General features: G+C 46.8%; 1 protein-coding gene and 1 long non-coding RNA gene across 2 annotated transcripts; both read right to left on the bottom strand.

The window, feature by feature from the left end:
- Positions 1–13,018: 13,018 nt before the first annotated feature.
- On the bottom strand, positions 13,019–16,688 carry LOC120651021 (probable LRR receptor-like serine/threonine-protein kinase At3g47570). The gene is made up of 2 exons (XM_039928348.1): positions 13,703–16,688; positions 13,019–13,598 (listed from the first exon to the last, which is right to left on the bottom strand). Exons 1-2 carry the CDS (start codon positions 16,620–16,622, stop codon positions 13,240–13,242), a joined length of 3,279 nt encoding a protein of 1,092 aa, XP_039784282.1. The 5' UTR covers positions 16,623–16,688; the 3' UTR covers positions 13,019–13,239.
- A 1,359-nt stretch (positions 16,689–18,047) lies between these two features.
- Positions 18,048–20,132, bottom strand: LOC120648639. The gene is made up of 2 exons (XR_005665020.1): positions 19,791–20,132; positions 18,048–18,213 (listed from the first exon to the last, which is right to left on the bottom strand). It is a non-coding gene; the product is annotated as an uncharacterized LOC120648639 (long non-coding RNA).
- Positions 20,133–20,419: the final 287 nt, after the last annotated feature.

Below are 20,419 nucleotides of genomic sequence, written 5' to 3' on the forward strand. Positions count from 1 at the left end.
GAGTTGCCTTACCCTACTACTTGTCATCATACTTCTCTTTTTTGTTCAAAGACTAACCATGATAGGGAGAAACAACTTGAGGAGGAACTTGAAAGCATGACCAAGTGCATGTTCAATGTGACAAGGGGAGAATACTTGCATAAGGAGATTCTCTTCCACAATGCAAAACACTTTGGGACAAATGGACTTGGATCATTTCCCAAGCCTCCGGAAAATTATCCTAAGTCTCCGGAACTCAAGGCATGCTTCAACAAAGAAGTTGGCTCATATTGCCAACATTGTCAAAACACCGGGCATCATATAAGGGAGTGTCCAATTCCTACTCGCCCACCTCATACGTTGCGTCCTAATTACAAGTCTCAATTTAATGAACATAATTTCTTGTTAAGCAAGCTTAAAAGTGGCAAGGTTGATGCAAAGTTCATTGGCACTCACATGAAGGGAAATCTACCACGCCAACTATGGGTTCCTAAAGCTTTAGTAACTCATGTCAAAGGACCCAAATTTGCTTGGGTTCCCAACCTCAAAAGTGATTTATTTGTGTGTAGGTGAACTACAAAGCCGGTGGCAAGCATTGGGTGCTTGATAGCGGATGTACACAACACATGACCGGCTATGTAAAGATGTTCACCTCACTAGATGAAGATGTGGGCGATCATGAACATGTCACCTTTGGTGATAACTCAAAAAGAAAAGTGTTAGGTTTGGGTAAGGTAGCCATTACCAAGGATCTTTCTATCTCTAATGTGTTGCTTGTTGAGTCGGTTAGTTTCAATTTGTTATCTATTGCTCAACTTTGTGATTTAGGACTAATATGTACCTTTAGTGATAGTGAAATTGTAGTGGTAAGCTAGAAGGACAAGAGCTTAATATTCAAATGATTTCGATATGGTAACATTTACCTTGTTGATTTCTCATCTAATGATGCAAGCTTGGCGACATGTCTCTTCTCCAAGAACTCCATAGGTTGGCTTTGGCATCGCCGCATTGCTCATATTGGCATGAGCCAACTCAAGAAAGCTTTCAAACGAGGTATGGTGGTTGGTGTCAAAGATGTTACATTTGACAAAAACAAATTGTGTAGTGCTTGTCAAGCCGGGAAGCAATTTGCATCATCACATCCCATGAAGGCTTATTTGTCAACATCAAGAAGTTTGGAGCTACTACACATGGATCTCTTTGGGCCAACCACCTACAAAAGTCTTGGCGGTAATCTCTATTGTCTTGTAATTGTTGATGATTACTCTAGATATACTTGGACCTTCTTTTTAGATGACAAAAGCAAGACTATGGGGATCTTCAAGACCTTTGTCAAGAAAGCTCAAAATGAATTTGAGTCAAGTGTTGTGAAGGTCCGGAGTGACAATGGCACGGAGTTTAGAAACACTCAAGTTGAAGAGTTTTGCAATGATATTGGCATCAAGCATGAATTCTCATCAACTTACACACCCCAACAAAATGGAGTGGTGGAGAGGAAGAATAGGACCTTGATCACTCTTGCAAGAGCAATGTTGGATAATTATGGTATCTCACAAAGATTTTGGGCGGATGCCATCAATACCGCATGTCATGCATCCAACCGGGTCTATCTTCACCGCTTCTTGAAGAAGACGCCTTATGAAATTCTCATTGGGAGGAAGCCTAACATCTCATACTTCCGAGTCTTCGGTTGCAAGTGCTACATCTACAAGAAAAGGAAGCACCTAGGCAAGTTTGAAAATAGATGTGATGTTGGTTTTCTTGTTGGTTATTCATCAAACTCCAAAGCATATCGAGTATTCAATAATGCCACACACATGATTGAAGAAACTTGTGATGTGGAGTTTGATGAGACTAATGGCTCCCAATGGGAAGAATTTTCTTGTGATGATGTAGGTAATGAACCACTAAGGGAAGTCATGAAGAACATAGCCATTGGGCAAGTCAAGCCAAAGGAGGAAGTTGAGGAGCTACCAAGTTTATCCACTCAAGTTGAAGCCACTTCCAAGGATGACTCCAAGGTTGAAGAGAAGAGTACACCATCACATCACCATTATGAGTCATCCGATGAAGAAGATGACGCTTCACATCCTCCTCATGACACCCAAGATGAACAAGTGGTTGAAGAACAACTTCCATTTGATGACACACACATCACAAGTGAACAAGCCCAATCTCAAGCCCAAGATGTCGAACCACTAGAAGATTCATCGTCTCAATCACAAGAGAGGCTCACAAGAACTTCAAGGAATCATTCCATTGACTTGGTCATGGGTGACCCCTCCGGTGGAGTAAGAACTCGTAGACATCAATATGCCTCTTTTTATGAATATTACTCGTTTGTTTCTTGCTTGGAACCCACAAATGTAGATGAAGCTCTTGAGGACCCGGATTGGGTGATGGCCATGCAAGAAGAGCTCAACAACTTCACCCGCAATGAAGTTTGGGTTCTTGAAGAACGTCCTCAAGACAAGAATGTCATTGGTACTAAGTGGGTCTTCCGCAACAAACAAGATGCGCATGGTGTAGTGGTTCGTAACAAGGCAAGACTTGTGGCAAAGGGCTTTGCACAAGTTTAAGGGTTGGATTTTGGTGAAACATTTGCCCCCGTTGCAAGACTTGAAGCCATCCGTATCCTTTTAGCGTACGCTTCACATCACAACATGAAACTCTTTCAAATGGATGTGAAGAGTGCGTTCTTAAATGGCTTTATTAATGAGTTGGTGTTTGTTGAACAACCTCCCAGGTTTGAGGACTCTAGATATCCTAATCATGTTTATAGGTTGCACAAGGCACTCTACGGGCTCAAGCAAGCGCCAAGGGCTTAGTATGAATGCCTTCGTGACTTTCTTCTCAACAAGGGCTTCAAGATTGGGAGGGTGGATACAACTCTATTCACAAGAATCATCAATGAAGAGTTATTCGTATGTCAAATCTATGTTGATGATATCATTTTTGGTTCAACTAACCCAACTCTTTGCAAAGAATTTGGAGAAATGATGGCTAGGGAATTCGAAATGTCCATGATCGGTGAGCTCAATTTCTTCCTTGGGTTTCAAATCAAGCAATTGAAGGAAGGGACTTTCATTCATCAAGAAAAGTATACAAAGGATATTCTCAAGAAATTTAAGATGGATGATTGCAAGCCGATCAAGACTCCAATTCCAACTAATGGACATCTTGACTTGGATGAGGGAGGTAAGTCGGTTGACCAAACTCTCTATCGTTCCATGATTGGGTCACTTCTTTACCTAACCGCATCTAGGCCCGATATCATGTTTAGCATATGCATGTGTGCCTATTTTCAAGCTAATCCTAAAGAATCACACCTTAGTGCCGTTAAGCGGATCCTTAGATATCTCAAACATACGCATAGCATAGGCTTGTGGTACCCCAAAGACGCTAGTTTTACACTCTTGGGATACTCAGATTCGGACTTTGCCGGATGTCGTGTGGATCGCAAGAGTACATCGGGTGGGTGCCACTTGCTAGGGCATTCCTTAGTCTCTTGGTCGTCAAAGAAACAAAATTCCGTGGCCTTGTCAACCGCGGAGGCAGAATATATTGCCGCTGGGGCTTGTTGTGCTCAAATCCTCTACATGAAGCAAAGCCTCTTGGACTATGGTGTAGTATTAGATAGGATCCCGCTCCTTTGTGATAACGAGAGTGTCGTTAAAATTGCTAATAACCCAGTTCAACATTCTCGCACCAAGCACATAGATATTCGCCATCACTTTCTAAGAGATCATGTGACAAGGAATGACATACTACTTTGTGGTATTCGTTCTGAAGATCAATTTGTGGATATCTTCACCAAACCTCTAGATGAGAGCACCTTTTGTAGGTTGCGAAGTGAGCTTAATGTTCTAGATGCTTCTAATGTCATGTAATTGCCTTGTCATATAGATGCATTTCATATGTACAAATGCTAGGGGCTTGTCTAACCTTGTCAAGATAGTGATGAATATGAGTCTTGCATGAGCCGGTGGTCTTTGGTTTCGCTCATGGCATGAAGAAGCTTGCCAAAGGTGATAAGATCAATGTTGCGCTTTCTATTGAGCCACGTCCTTTCGAATTTAAAGTTTCAATCTCTAAGTTCATAGGCAAAGTGGCTCATATATTTGGTTTTTGTGTTTCAACCTCGCTTGGATCTTAATTTGCCTATGTTTATGTAAAAGCTTGCGAGCACTATGTATGAGTGTTTGAGGGGTGAGGTTGTCTCTCGAAAATGGTCCAAATTGAGTGTTTATGGCTTTGGTTTTGGATATTTGGATCAGAAGTAGAATTTGTAGTTCAGCAGAAAATTTTCTTCACCACCGGTTAAACCGACGCCCTATTTTCCCCAGCATCGGTTCAACCGGTGCTTAACTCCTTGTGGCATAAGTTCTGCACCATCTCTGGAATAAGCTCTGACAGTTACACCGATGGTCACCGGTGCATCCGATGGTTGGCGGATGAACCGACGATCAATCAGCGGTTCTTCCAGTGCTACTGCGTAGAACTTTGGCCCTTACAGCATCTCTAGAACATACTCCGGCCATTGCACCGGCGCCCATCGGATACTCCGGTGCCTGCCTAGCGGTCCTTCTGATGCCTCTGACTTAACCGTTGTTCAAACTCGCACAGATCTAGGTCAAAATCCCTCTGGTAGTTACACTGATGCTCAACACTCTGCACCATCGGTTCTTCCGGTGCCTTAGGTTTTGTGGGCCCGCAGATTCAGCTTCTCTTATATTCCTCGCGGGCCCCACTCATCAGCCTTACGCGCCCCTTCGTCCTCTCCAAATCGAAACCGCCGCTGCGCCGCCGCCCTGCCCCACTCCTGCGCCGCCACTCCGCCGACGCTCGCGCGCAGTGCCGCCGCCGCAGAAGCTCTGCTCCGTTGCGCCCACGCTCCGCGCCCACAACGGCCGTTCCCGCACCTTGCTCTGCACCCGCGCGCCGCCACCCACATCCTGTGCCGCTGCTCGCCGCCGCCGTCACCACCGACGCATCTCCTCGACCTGCGCAGCACACCCCTGTGTGAGTCTTCACCTGCCTGACCTCCACGCGCACGAGCTTGAGCTCTGTCCCATCCTCTCCACCTTTTGCTCGAGCGCTCACCAAGTATTCGAGGAATTGCCCTTTAGGCATTTTCTTCGATATCTTTCCGGGTTCCTCGCTGAATAGTCAGGGTATGATCTTAAGTTTTTCGGCATGTGTCATATCTTTGTTTTCATTTCTGTTATACACATGACCATACATGTTTCTACCCTTTGCACCACACTTGCTCTTGCCATGGCAAATCACGATCAATGTGTTCCTCGGCAGTGTTTATCCACTAGATGTCTACTCTTTAGGCTCATATCTTTCCATGCTTTGCTTAAGGACTCACTTACCTCTAGTGAATATCTCGTATATGCATAACTCCTTGTCTAAATTCTATTATCTTCCACCGACTCTCTTTGACAAATGGCAGGTGACAAGAAGGGTAAGGGCAAACAAGTTGTGCAGCAGAGAAAGAAGCGCACTCGTGAGGATCGTGAGAGAGAGCGAGCTCAGGCAGTTGCAGATGCTGTAGATAGGCAGGGTTCGCTTTGGATCAGGGATCCTCAGGCTCAGGGGGAGCCACAACAGCTGTTACATCGCTCAGGGTGTACTCGTCAGCCAGAGACAGCTCAGACCACACCTGAGTCCCGCTCTCGTCCACAGACTCGAGGTGGTGGTACTCATAGGGCAGCAGGCCGTGACAGTGACAGAGAGGCAGCTGGTCAGGACAGTGATGCAGAGGAGGTGCCTTCACAGGTTGAGCTGCTTGATCTCTGGGGCATTCCAGGACCTAGGGTCAAGAGATTGAGATATGTCACCCCGGAGACATAGTTTCCCAAACAGAGGGACATTGGAGTTGACCATCGTTTTCACACCCTACTCCAGGAGTCTTTTTACCACGCTTACTGCCAGATGGACATCAAGATCAGTGAGCACAAGATGCTTCACTGGGTCGCTCTTCGCGTGGCAGCTGGAGGAATTCCTGTTTTTCCATTCTTTGAGAAATACGATGGACTGCCAGCCCTGCTCAGTGAGAGGTCCAGATACATCAAAGAGTAGGTTCGCGTGTTCTACGCCATCCTATTTGTTGAGGAGGACCGTCAGTTCATTGACTTCATGTTCCAGCAGAGGCATTATAGATTGACTCGAGCATGTTTGGCTACCCTGCTTGGAGTTCAGATTGCCGAGGAGCCCCACTACTTGCACTATCAGGCTTATGGCAACACGGTGCCTCCTCATCGTCCTCACAAGACTCACTTCCCGTCTGACAAGGAGGTCAGTGTCCTCTTTCAGCAGCCTTTCCTGCCAGGCACTCCGAGGATCCCGGATAACCTGACTCTAGTGGCTCACACCATACATCTCACTTTGAGAAAGAGTCTGTTGTTCAGGATCGGGTACAATGAGGGGATCACAGCTCTGCAGCAGTGGCTACTACTGCATATCATGACAGGTCGAGACTTTGACCTTGTCGACTTCTTCATCTGCGAGCTAGAGGACGTGATCATGGATGGGATGACAGTTCACCGTCGCCACCCCCTTTGCTCATTGGATCTGCTGGATACTTGCTCAGCTCAGTCAGAATGCTCACATGGATGAGCTGGCGCAGTCGAGGACGTACTTCAGCTTTTATTCACCTACTACTACTCGTGATGGTCATCGTGGCCCGAGAGGCCAGCGCAGGGCACAACGGATTCTGGATGAGCGTGCTTTGGCTACGGGTAGAGTTGTGGATGATCCGACAGCAGCCGAGGATGCCTTACTCGCAGCCGCAGAGGCCCAGCTCCCGCACTACTTGGTCACTGACTCTGAGAACTCTTAGAATGACGAGGACTACAATCCCATTGTTACCGTCCCCCGAGGTGCTCACAATGATGAGGCAGGATCTTCTGGTGCAACCAGAGCCCCTGCTCCTCCTATTTCAGCAGCTCACGTCACTCAGCCCGATTCACTCGCTACCATTCTTCAGAGGCTCTCTGACCAGCAGGACAGATTTGCTGCAGCTCAGCTGAGCATGCAAGCAGAGCAGGCTCGCCAGCGAGAGGCACAGACACTTGTGCTTGAGGGGATACGACAGTAGCAGGAGGCCATGAGGTTACAGCTTCAGCAGCAGTCCCAGATTCAGCAGTAGATGTTCACATTCTTCTCGGGATGCTTTGGTCAGCTCTATCGTCACACTGGTCTGCTTAAGCCACAGCTTCCCACTCCTTAGCAGCTCCAGTTCGACCCTACTACTCCTGCTCCACCTGCTGGCGGCTTTGTGCAGACACCCTTGGCATCCTTCCCGATGTCACCTCTTCTTCAGACCGGGGTGTTTGCCAGCCCTGCTCCCACTTCTACTCTTGCTCCGGCTCCTACTCCACAGCCTAGTGTTTGGATAGCCGAGCTGCGTGCTGAGTTCCTTAGGTAGCAGCAGGTTCTGCATCAGCTTTAGCACCCGTCAGCTCAGTCGCTCACTTTTGAGTCACCCTCACAGCCTGAGGTGCTCCGTCCGTCCGCTGTTCGCCCCACTCAGCCAGACTCGACTCCCGTCACATCTGACCCTCCGACGGACTCCACGGTCGTCCTCTCCGAGCCAGTTACTACTTCCACTCCGGCCACTTCTGCTGTTCAGACGACTCCAGTCACGCAGAAGTCCTCTTCAGCTGACGAAGACTGGACGGACGGCGACGCCGACGACTCAGCCACACAGTTCTCCACCAGACTCAACATGAAGACTCCGCCATCTCCAGCTCAGGACTAGATCGCCTTTCTTTTTGGTGCTTTGTTGCCAAAGGGGGAGATAGATAGGGGGAGCTTGGTGGTTTGTGGCGTGATTGGATCTTCATGGATTTTGTGTATGGACATGCCTTTTGGATATTGTGTTTGCTCTGTATTGACATGTCCCTACATGTGCTTCATTTCTAGTATTGCATGCTTGTTTATCGCGTTTCAATTTCATATCTTTGTATCTCTACTTAGTGTTGTCATCAATCACCAAAAAGGGGGAGATTGAAGCGCATCTAGGCCGATAGATGCTAATGGTAAGTTTCGGTGGTTAATGACAACTGTATGCGACTAACGTGTGTTTTGAAGAAAAAATCAATGATTAGATTAGTCTCATATGAAATGTGAAAGGAGACCCCTCAATTCGAAATAATCATGCGTGCCAAGGACTCAATTTCACAGATTAAGGACCTTTCTAGTCTCAAGTGTCACAAGGAGATGAAGGACACTTGATTTAGCTAGGATTTATAGTTTTTAGTTCTTGACCGTACTATTAAGAGAGGTTTGTGAGTTAGTAGCTTGACCAAAATTGAGTTGGCCTTAGAAATCTTGCACACTCGCTCAAAAACAGCCCAACATAGTCAAAAGAAGTCGACACAACACTTGTAAGAAGAAACAGTCGAAGTTACATTCAACTCCAAGTCAATTCAGCTGAAAATCAAGAAAAACTGCAGCACCGGTTTAACCAATGCCTTAGCATCGGTGCATCCGACGCTTGGCGGAAGTTCCGACGCCCCTGTCGGCCTATCTCCTCGGATGCAAGCTGAAATCAAGTCAAGTCACTCTATATCACCGGTTGAACCGATGATCCCAAATAAAGCACCGGTGCATTAGATGTACTTTGTTCCAGAGAGCATGTTTGGTGGACCTCACTTCGCCTTCAGCACCGGTTGAACCGACGCTTCAGAATCAACCATCGGTGCTTTGGATGTACTATGTTCCAGAGAGTTTGTTTGAGTGGATCAGTGAACCTCTTCAGCACCGGTTGAACCGATGCCACTTCGGAGCATGCACCGGTGCAATGACGCAAGTCTGGATACTGTGTCAGAACCCCCAACGGCTACTATTTGGACATAGAGAGACCGATTGAACCGATGCCTTCACTTTCTAACCCGTCGGTTCTTCCGATGGTCACGATTTTTCTGCAGTGGACTTCTAACGGCTATGTGACCCTCTCCACTCTATACAAGGGCACCCCCTGGCTCATTTGAACCACCTTTGATGCATTGAATACCTGAGGCTACCCTTGTGAAGAAGAGAGAGTGCATTGAGCAAAAGAGTGATGATCTAGAGCTTGATAGTGTTCAACACTTGAAGAATTCAACCTTTGCAAGTGTAGCAAGTGTGCTTGAGTTAGAGCCAACTGAGTGTAGGTCAAGTGAAGGCTTAGAAGCTTGTTACTCTTGGTGTTTGACGGCACCTAGACGGTCTTGGTGATCGGGAGGTTCTTGGTGAGCTCTTGGAGTTTGTGGGAGCCCCAAGACAAGAAGCTTGTACACAGTGTGAAGCTCACCATTCCGGAGATGGAGAAGGAGCATTCTTAGTGATCACTTGCTCCTTGGTGAAGCAAGGGAGCGATACCCTTGTGTGGGTGCTCCAACGTGGATTAGGGGGAACGTCAACTCCTCGATACCACGGGAAAAAAATCCGGTTGTCTCGTGTCTCTTGCATTTACATTCAAGCAATTAATCTCTTTCATTGTGATCCTTATTTTCCTTTGCTTGTTTGTTTGACTAGAACAATCGCATGTTAGTTTGATCTCTTGACTAGAACTTGTACTTGCTAGTGTGTTTCTTCCTTGGCAAGATGATCATGTTAGTGTGTTTTCCTACCTAAGGATCCTTTGTTAGTGTGCTCTAGTGAATAGATTTTAAATTTGTAGATTTGGCAATACTAGTCTAGGTCAAGGACAAGTTAGAAATTGAAAAAGTCCCAATTCAACCCCTTCTTGGGTCTCGATCCTTTCAAGATGGAACAGCTTGAATCTCAGCTTAATCTCTATCTTATGAGACAGACCGATGGCGATGGATTAGTTACCTTGTTTCGATCAGTGTTTGTTTGTTCACCGATTACAGCATCAATTAGAATTTAGAAGGTAGGAAATTTTTACATGACACCCACATGGTCAGGAGTGATGAATATTTGCTCGCTCTTATCCAAAGTGATCGGTCATCGCATATGCTACACAATGGATACTGAACATGATCTCCTTTTACTACGTACTGCAAAATCTAGTAGATGGTGCACAGTGGATAAGAAAGTAATTCACCTTTTTTCAAAGGACGAAATGAATGCGTTATTATTCACTCATCTATACGTCGAGATAAAGGAGGGCAATATATGTGTATCTAGCTGCTTGCTTTACTCTGCATCTATATACTATCAGCAGGAATAAGTTTTTTTTTGACAGAAACGGAATTGAATTATTTCAATTACAGCCTCCTCTCAGGCCGTCATCCTCCTCATTCAATGGCATTTTTAGATAAATGGGGGAAAATATTCCAGCCTCCACATCTTAAGACGATTTATCCGTCATTAATGACATGAAAATTAAAAATATCAAATAAGTAATTAATCCTGCCTAATCCTGATGGTCAATGTTAGGAAAATCAGATGAGTTCCATCTTCTTTGGGTCAGAAATTCCTATGGGCTGGCTACTGACCAAAAAGATTGTCTCTCTGGTAGCTGATTTCTGAAGCAGTCACCAAAGGCCCATGCTGTCCATTAACTGCAAAACACACACAACAAGGCTTCAGTCTGGAAATCCTTTTGGCCCAATAAACTACCGTATGCATGAACAACTAGGAAGATTGGCGCGCTTCGCCGTGCCGGTGCTGCTTGCGTGTGCTGGCGTGAGTCATGGTCTTTGTGGAGTGCGCCTACATACTGGCTTGTGCAACCCATGCAACAAAAGCAAGATCTTTCTTAAACGGATGGGAAGGCGGCAAACTAATATTTATACACAGGTTGATGCCTTGTTGGGTGCCTCGAGCAACATCCGAAATCCAATGTTTTATACATATAATCTGGTACTGCCAAAAAATACTAAAAGAAATAATAAGAAAAGAACCAAACTTATCATGGTTTGAAATGAGAATTCTAAAGAAAAAAAACAACTGATTGTACCTTCCTTCTTATGAAATTCTACCATTCTAGTATACTAAAATCATATATACTAACTTGATATAGAGCACTTCAGAGCATTGAGTGCCACAAATTGAGATAGAATTAGACATGTAATGTTTTTGCTATATCTTGGCTACTTCAGATCATTGGCTCATTGAGTAGCACAAAGAGCGGCAAGACATGTCCAAGTATATTATGAAATGTTTTTTATTTTAATAAAGAAAAGACTCACTGGAAAGCCTGATAATCTCAAGTCAAAGCACAATATACTCGACTACGCAAACATTTGGTTTCTGCAACTTTCTCTTATGTAAAAGTTGGTTCTCCCTGTTGGTGGCCAGATAGAGATAAATGAAATTACAGGGATCAAAGCAACATGCTGGGAAACAAAATTTACAAAACTAACAATGATGAGCTAAATAGCTTCCATAGCTAAACTGTATAGCTTGTTTAGCATCCAGATGTAGCCAAAACTATTCAGATGATTTCCCAATATCGATAGCAAAGTGAAAGGTAGTTTACATGAGGTGACATGCAAAGAATAAGAGTTGAGGTGCCACATTTATGGTAGGCTTCAGAGTTCAAAAACTTGCCAGATACCTCCTCAGTTATTAAACAAAAGTGATTTCAGAATCTTAGAAATAGGAGATGACACATTTATTTGTACCATGATGATAATAAGATTTACAACATTGGTAAAAACGATAAAATAGATGTAGGTTATCACCTTTCCCTTTGTGATTAAATGCATTTTATCGTTTAAGAAGAACAGCATCAGGGATTGCATGTTTCAATTGACTGAAAGACCTACATATTTGAATCAAATGGATTTAGTTGTTTTGTGAAGCATAGATGGCCTAACTGTAATCGACTGTAACATGGACTATAATATGGGTACGTTTCTACAGCTCAATTCATCACCCAGAGGTGCCTCAATGGGGATCACTGTGTGCTGAAGTTCACTTGCTCGACGGACTTGTAGCAAAATCATGGGCACACAAAAAGGCTACAGGATAGAACCGCAGATCAATTTGGGTAAACATTTAAAGAAAAGAGGGTCCAAGAACTATTTTAATCCACTACTACACCATTTGAGGAGACAGAGGGGCTAATTATATTGTACCCAGAATTGGTACCAGACCGTGAGGAGCAAATGTGGTCAAATAGCAAACGCCTGATTAGCTGAATTGAGGCAGGCAGTCTTCGCCGGCGCACCTGAAGACATCGCTGCCGCAGGAGGTTGCTCAAGAAAAGGACCTTGACGACGTTAGGCCGAGGCAAATGCAAGCGAATTGCCTCCTGGTAGGAGACGACGCCGAGCAGAATTGGCAACGGCGTGGTTGTCGCAGATGGTTCGCCTGCTGGAGATAGATCTATCACCGTGCAGAGCATGTTCCGCATTGCGGCCTATTGGAGCAGAAGGAGGACCGCAGTTGTGGCACTTTCTTGGCTTCATCGAGCCCCTCCCATCCTGCACGAGCTGGTGCTCTGTCTTCTCTGAGTCCGTCCAACTGGACGGGAGGCTGCCAAGCGGGGGTTGGCACGCGGTGGAGGAGGATGGTCACGGGATGACCCGGAGGCTGGAGCGCATGAAGGAGGCTCGCCTTCGCCGCCGGCGTGATTCCGCCCTCCCCAAACCCTACACTGCCTCCAAAGGAGCGAAAGGAAAACGCGAAGGAGGCGGGATGGGAACGGGCAGCCTCCCGCGGAGACGGAGACGGGGCGAGTGGAGCCCGGCAGGCCCCACACACAGCTGAGGCGGTGCGGCAGCAGCGAGCGAGACTCGCAGGGGAGGCGGTGCGGCCGGCTGGCGTGGCCCATGCGCAGCAAGAGCCGCGCGGAGAAACAACGGGATTGCAAGGCCAGGGCCCGCGTCGGGCGACCTCCTCCGCGACGTGTCGACCGGAGAGCGACCGGCTGCTCTCATGTCTCCACCTCCACGGCGTATAGGAGTAAAGGTATATGCTGGTTGCCTGCACTTAAGAATGTTAGTGCTCAATTAAGGGGTCTCATACGTTCAGTTCTATCTGACGTTAGGTTGACCCATGAGCTAATATTGTAGCGCTACAATACGTCGCTACAAATCGACAAATGTATGACACTACTATAAAAAAAGATAAATTAAATGTATCACACTACGTAATGGAAAATAGGTTAAACAACTGCTAGGCTTCCACTGCAGTAGGGCATGTACAATGGTGTAGACCGTTGCTGTGTCATTATCAAATCAAATCACCTGCTGTAATGTAAAATAAAATCGCATGTGGTGCTTTCTACCAGTTTCGTTCTCCTGATCCGACTGGTCATTTTCAGTCACTAAGAACCTTCTTGGAGGTCTGTTGTCACCGGGCACCCTGCGTCCTTGTTATAGAAACCATGTATGCCTCCCTTATCTTCTTCAGTTTCACAACGACATCGCGCATCGCCATTCTTCGATCCGGCAAATCATCAGAGCATAGTAATCCTATTTCAAGCACTGGGATCAGAAAGTCATTCAGACTCCCAGCAAGGTCTTGCTGTAGCTGCTCATCCACGACATACATAACATTTGTTGGAATGGCCTGATGAATCCATCTCCTAATGTCTAGCTCCCCAACGAACATAGGGTCCGTGGGCCTTTTTCCAGTGAATACTTCAAGAAGCATGACCCCGTAGCTGAATACGTCACTTTTTCTTGACAGCCTTCCCACCGATCCATACTCTGCCCAAGAAATTTCCAAACATTATGAAAACACTGGAGACACTAGTAGCAAATGGTAGTACAAACAAAACTAGCTCAAGCTACAGTAAATAAAGGTGAATTACCTGGTGCGATATAACCGATTGTTCCAGCCATGCTCGCAGAAACTGCGGAGAAGTCATCACCCAACAATAATTTTGCAATCCCAAAATCCGCCACGTGTGCTACCATGTCCTCATCAAATAGAACATTGCTAGGTTTTAAGTCACAATGCAGGACGACCTCACAATGATCATAGTGAAGATACTCCAGTGCCATGGACACATCCAACATAATTTCCAATCTCTGAAGGTACCCCAGTTGCTCTCTGCCTTCGGTGTGCATGAGAGCCTCTAAGCTTCCGTTTGGCATATATTGAAGGACCAAGGCTTTGAAGTCAAGATTGGAGCAGGTTGTAAGTATACTTATCAAGTTGCGGTGTCGGGCCATGCGCAGGACACGACACTCGGCATCGAAGCTTCTCACAGCTTGTTCTAGATGCATGTTCAGAACTTTTATCGCGACCATAGCTCCATCGATCAATTGTCCCTTGTAAACTTTTCCAAAGCTTCCAGCCCCAATCAGATTACTCTCACTGAAGTTGTCAGTGGCTTGAACGATCTCATGGTAAGAGAGTAACCTGTGGTTGACCATGTCAACTAGACCAGGAGAAACCAGCGTCTCCTCCTGCCTTTTGGTTTTCTGCATCACTATCATATATAGGCATGTAGCCACAGCTCCAACAACAGTAACACTGACCGCAGGGATCAGGAACTTTAAGATATGCCTACGACCTGATTGGTGGATGCTTTGGCATGGTGCCAGGCCTAAACGTGAAATGCCACCACAGAGAGCTGAATTCCCCTCCAAACATTGTCCTGAAATATTTGTAAAGATACCTCCTTCCGGTACCAGACCATGTAGTTTATTGAATGAGATGTTCAAGCTAGTTAGGTAGGTAAAATTGGCCAAGTACTGTGGGATTGTACCAGAGAGATTATTGTAAGAGAGGTCTAGTGATTCCAAGCTCTTTAAGTTGAGAAAAATGTCCAGGAGTGAATCATTCAGCAAGTTGTGTGAAAGATTCAAATAGGTGATCATTCGGAGCTGTCCAAGGGAAACAGGGAACCTACCAAGCAAGTGATTGGCAGAGAGATCCAAATAGTTAATTTGCTTCAACTGACCTATATCGTAGGGCAATGCAGCTTCCAGGGAATTTTGAGACAGATCAAGGGCTATCAGGCTATCAAGTTGAAAAAAGCTTTCTGGTATGCCTGATATGTTATGGGATAGTGTAAGAATCTGTAAAGTAGTGAGGTTTCCAATACCATTTGGTATGGAACCAGAAAAGTAGTTGTGGTCAAGAAATAGTTTTTCTAGGTTCCTTAGCATACCAATATTTTCTGGTATGGGACCAAACATGACATTCTGAGAGAGGTAAAGGATTTGGAGCTTGTCCATCATCACTATTGGTTCTGGAATTGTACCACTAAATTGGTTTCCGTAAAGTGAAATAAAAATAAGGCTGCTTAAATTTGAGAGTGTTGCAGGAACTTCACCAGTTAACAAGTTTGTGGCTGCAGAGAAGTAATACAAATGAGTTGATAGGTTACCTACATAGTCAGGGAGGCCACCTGTGAAATAATTAAATCCCAGGTCAAGCACCTGGAGTTCTTTAGAATTTGAAAGTGTGGATAGAAAGCTGAGTTCTCCATGTAATTTGTTTCCATAGAGAAGAAGAGTCTTGAACGATCCAGCGCTACAAAATCCGGTTGGTACTAGCCCATGCAAGAAGTTATTGTTCAATTCGAGTTCATGTAGTTCAGACAAGTTGCCAAAAAAGGTAGGAATGTGTCCGGTGAGCTGATTATCATGGAGATCAAATACATTGATTCGCCTCAACAGTCCAAGCTCCGGTGGGATCACACCTTTTAGCTTGCAATATGAAAGGTCCAGTTCCTTAAGATTGGTAATATTGCCGAGAGCCGGTGGGATGGTGCCAACAAGGTTGTTTTGGCCTATATAGATTATAGCGAGATCTGGAAGCAAGGCTAAGAATGCTGGCACTGGACCCTCTAACTGGTTGTCTGTCAGTGACAGTACTTGGAGGTGTTGACATACCGAGAGCCCTAGTGGAATTTGACCTGTGAAGCTGTTCCTACCCATGGCTAATATTTGTAGCATCGGGAGGTTAAAGGTAGTGTTGCCACTGGGGATGGTCCCATTGAGGTTGTAATTGTTTGGAAGATAAAAGTACTGCAGCCTGGTCATGTTGAAAATCGCCGAAGGTACGGGGCCGGAGAAGTGGTTGTATTGCAGGTTCAGTTCTTGCAGCATGGGCAACTGGCCAATGGCACCTGGAATTGTGCCTGACAAACTGTTGTTCCCTAATTTCAGAACTTCTAACAGAGATGTGTTGTTGAACAAATCATGTGGTACTAGTCCTGTGAGATAATTGGTCATAAGAACCATGTACCTAAGATTGTGTAGATTTCCCAGCTCGCGGGGGATCTGCCCTGTGAGTTGGTTGTGCCGCAGGTTAATGTGTTCAAGCCTTGTGAGGTTCCCTAGTGCCGATGGGATCGTGCCGGACAAGGTGTTGTTGTGAAGAACAAGGGCTCTGAGGCGAGGCAGCCTTCCCAGGTCCGGAGGGATGGAGCCTGTGAGCTCTGTTCTGGTGAGGTTGAGGACGGAGAGGAAGGAGAGGTTACCAAGGAGAGGGGAGAGACGTCCTCGGAGAGGCACGTCTTGCAGCGCGAGAGCGGCGACACGCGGCCGGCGGCGGCTGCACGACACGCCGACCCAGTGGCAGAAGGGAGTGGCGCTGGTCCAGTTGTGGCGGAGGACGCCGAGAGGGTCGGCGAGCTGGGCTTTGAAATCCAGCAGGGCGGCGGCGTCGGTGTCGCTGCCGCTGGGCGAAGGAGCAGCGACGGCGGCCATGGTAGCCACTGCTAGCACCAGCAGCAGAGGGACAGCTGGGATGGGCATGCTGGTGCAGTAATGCATTGAGCTGCAAAGCCACTGCGAGCGCTCCCAGGAGCAGCTGGTCTATAGCCTTTAGTGCCGTGAATGAGAGTGCTTTGGTCTATAGAGGGCCGGGCACAAAGAGATAGTAATATTGTCGTCCGTTTACCGGTTCCCGTCGGCCTCCGCAAGCACCGACTCACGTCCCGACATCCGCTCCTGCCTAACCCCTCCCACCATGTTTGACATTGATCCCAGGCGCGAGAACTCAAGGGTGACTAGGACTTGACCAAAAACGGGGCCATCAAAGGAGAACCTGGAATAACCAGGGGCGGCGGTTGCGACGGCTGCAGTTTGGTCACGGGGAGGAACAGGTGTCCACAATAATACCCTACCCATTCCCTCCTGATAAATGGGTAAATCTGTCCCCTGCCTATTTGTGATGGGTACATCCATACTCTACACAATTGTATGGAGTGTGGATATGAGTAACGGGTACGGTTACCCACTGGCAACTTGCTTCCCAGCAGGCCTGTCGGCCGGCCGGCCGGCGGATGGAGCCCGCCAGCTCCATGCTGGTCAGGTCGAGGAAAGAGGAGGAAAAACAGGTTACGATTGAAGGTCAGGCGAGGTGCGTCCTCGGAGAGGCATGTCTCGCAAGAGCTGCGACGCGAGGCCGGCGGTGGCTGCAGGCGCACGACACGCCGACGCAGGAGCGTTCCAGTTGGTGCCGAGGACGCCGAGAGGGCCGCCGAGCTGGGCTTTGAAAGTCAGCGCACAGGGTGGTAATTAGCCATGGCCTTAGTGACCACTTCATCACATCCCAATTTGGTCTTTTAAATTTTTAGTTTAAAATTGTATAAGATTACCGCTCGATCTTTTTAGAGCCCGACCTTTAAATCATTTAGGCCAAATTTAAGAGCCTTTACCACCTCTACCGGCACAGCGGCAGCCGTGTCACTGCATGCTGAGCGAATGAAGCAACGGCGACGGAGGCCAGCACGGACACCGCTAGCACCAGCACTGTGCAGTGCATTGCCATGCCAGCCACGACGAGATGTAGCTTCTGGTTGCTTATTCTTCTGAACAATTAGTGCATCCATCGCCATCTATGTGTAGGGAAGAAAGAGACAATACGGGAGAACTTTGAATTGGGTGAGCACAACACGGGGAAGGACCCAAAAGGCATCCGCAATTATTTAGACGGCAGCTGTGTATTTGCGTCTAGAACACCACACAGAGACGTAGGAGAGACAGCTCTACAGTAGGTTTTCTATTTACTAGTTATCTGCAAGCCATTTAATTCGTGCATGGACACTTAAAAACAAGGTGATCAAGCATAAAATCGATCTTTCTAGACCCATTTGTTGCATGTATGGAAAGAAGGCTTTGTGATCCGAATATAATCATCAATAAGCCGCAAATTCAAATGACACGATACAAAGGCAAAGTATTTCCGTCACGACATGAGATAACATCCAAATTAAATAAAATGACCACACGGCAAGACAAGGTGCATATATATGTTTGAGTGAACGGAGCATCACAAAAACATTATTTGACAACACAAACAATCATCACTACAGATATTCAAATAGGTATTTCCGTCGTCCACTTGTGCGGCATCCACCATCTGAAAACAACAAATATCTTTTGATTAGAAAACCAATCAATTGCAGCACACAGTCCATATACAGTCAATTCAGAATGGAAAATGAGCAAAGCTATAGGATGCAAAGGTTCCTGGTCACTGGCTGCAATGGTCAACCTCCTAAATGGCAATAATCCAAAACTGTGCAATTCAATATGGACACAAAGGAATTGATAAGATCATTTACAATACACACCATTTTCTTACAACAGGGTGACAATTAGATAGTGAATAGTGTAATCCAGAGTTACATGATTCTTCAATGTTAGAATCATTCCCTTTATCAGTTCCTTCCCTGAATTGTCCAGTTCTCTTCAATTCTTTCTCCATAAGAAACTTCTGACCTGATGCTGAGGCAAAGGGTAGCATGTCCAGGAAAATTAAGTTAACTACTTTTGGAGACACATCAACTTGACTTCTCTTGTAGACAATGGTGGATGTATCTTCTTGCCACTCCTTGTAAATTGTTCTTGGGATACTAATTTCATAATGTCTACCCTATATATGGGTGTGGGGAGCTCTCCCCACACCTTTTTTTTCGTGTGTCAATGACAAGCGAGACCCACCACCTTCTTCCTTCCCAGATCCGCCGCCGCCACGCATCATCCACCGCCGCCACCGCAATGCACCGCCGTCGCTGTCGCCCCCGCCACTGCTGCCACCCCTGGCTCGAGCCGCCTCCGCCGCTGCCCCACGCGAACCGAGCTCGCCGCCGCCGGTGTCTATGTCTGGGGAGGTGGCTGCCCCGGGAGGGAAAATCCCCATCCCCTAACATACGGGGATGTTGCGGCGGCGTAGCCTCCGGCGGCGGCGGGTTAGCGGTGGCACATCGGCGGCGGCGCGTCAGTGCATCGGGGACGGCGGGGCACATCGGCACACGGCGGCGTCCCGGGGCGAGAGCAGGTGGCGGGGCTCCGGGTGGAAGGAGGAAGGAGGAAGAAATGATAGCCGGGGCCCACCTGTCAGTGGCTAAAAAAAATTCAGGTGTAGGGAGAGTTCCCCACACCCAGGTGTGGTTTAGCATTTCGAAATAATCATCCATAATCACGTGAGGACCTCCATCACCTGCAGTGACAGCATCAGTGTTTGGTTCAGCTAATTTCAGAGTTTCAGTTCAGAGTTACCAGCATTTCAGTTCAGTTCTGTCAAGTCCAGAGTTTCAGTTCTGCAGAGTTTGTCTACCAGCACCAACAGCTAGACAAAGATAAACATATTTGTGTACCAGCAAAAATGAACATGCCAATGGTGAAGTTTTCCACAGAATTGATTTGCTGAACCGATATTAAAAAATAGATTCATTTGCTGAACCAATATTTAAGAACAGATTGATTTGAGCACCCCCTGAATATGAGCAACAGAAGGACCACACAGATGAGCTTCTTGGTCAGTCTCATAAAGTTTCACTGACTAGAACAAGACCACAAATAACAAAGTACAAATTGAACTGTGCCTGCGCTAGAAACAAATTCCTATTGCTTGCTGCAATTATATTGAACGAAAGAACCTGTGCTACAAACAAATGCTTCAAAATTGTCCACAGAATAAGAGGTACCAATTACCTGAGTGGTGTTCCGCTCCACGCACTGTCTTCTTCCCCATCAAATTCAGAGGCCCCTGATGAAATTGATGCAGTCAGGAAAGTAGCAACAGATTCACAGCCACTAAATTGATGCGGCGGCGAACTGGCCACTGGACGGAGAGCCGGCGGATGCTTGCGCGCGGATCCTCGGTGGACGGCGCCGCCGTCGGGACGCCTTTCCTTCCAACAGTTGCTGCCTTGGCGGCACGTTGGCGGGGAGAAAACGCGCGCGCGTGGAATGCGGGGAGCAGCAGATCAGGCGAGTCGATGGCACCTCGGTGCTGGAGCTCCAACGAGAGGCGCGGCCGTCTCGTCCATCTTGGAGCGCGCGCGGGTGCCTGGCGCAAGCGGGGGTGTTTCTGTAAAATTATCATGAAATGAAAGAGACGGCAAAGAGACGACCGTTGGAGATGCCCGTATGTATTCAGCAAATTCCATTCAAGTAGACAGGCATTTCCACGTCTCCGTATTGAGAAGTCAAGGACAATATTTAGTAACCATTATTATTCCACGATCAAAAAAAGAACGCTAACAGATCAATGAGTTTCGCTGGGCAATGTACCCACTGCATCACTTCAATGTAGTAAGCACAAATGGAAGTTCAAGGGC

The sequence above is a fragment of the Panicum virgatum genome, chromosome 9K, assembly GCF_016808335.1.
Source record: "Panicum virgatum strain AP13 chromosome 9K, P.virgatum_v5, whole genome shotgun sequence".
Lineage (NCBI taxonomy): Eukaryota > Viridiplantae > Streptophyta > Magnoliopsida > Poales > Poaceae > Panicum > Panicum virgatum.

Bases quoted from the DNA above. Each gene is read 5' to 3' on its own strand.
- LOC120651021 (XM_039928348.1), bottom strand. From the start codon at position 16,622: ATGCATTACTGCACCAGCATGCCCATCCCAGCTGTCCCTCTGCTGCTG. The intron at 13,599-13,702 runs GTAATTCACCTT...TTTCTTGGGCAG, and splicing joins AATCGGTTATATCGCACCAG to AGTATGGATCGGTGGGAAGG.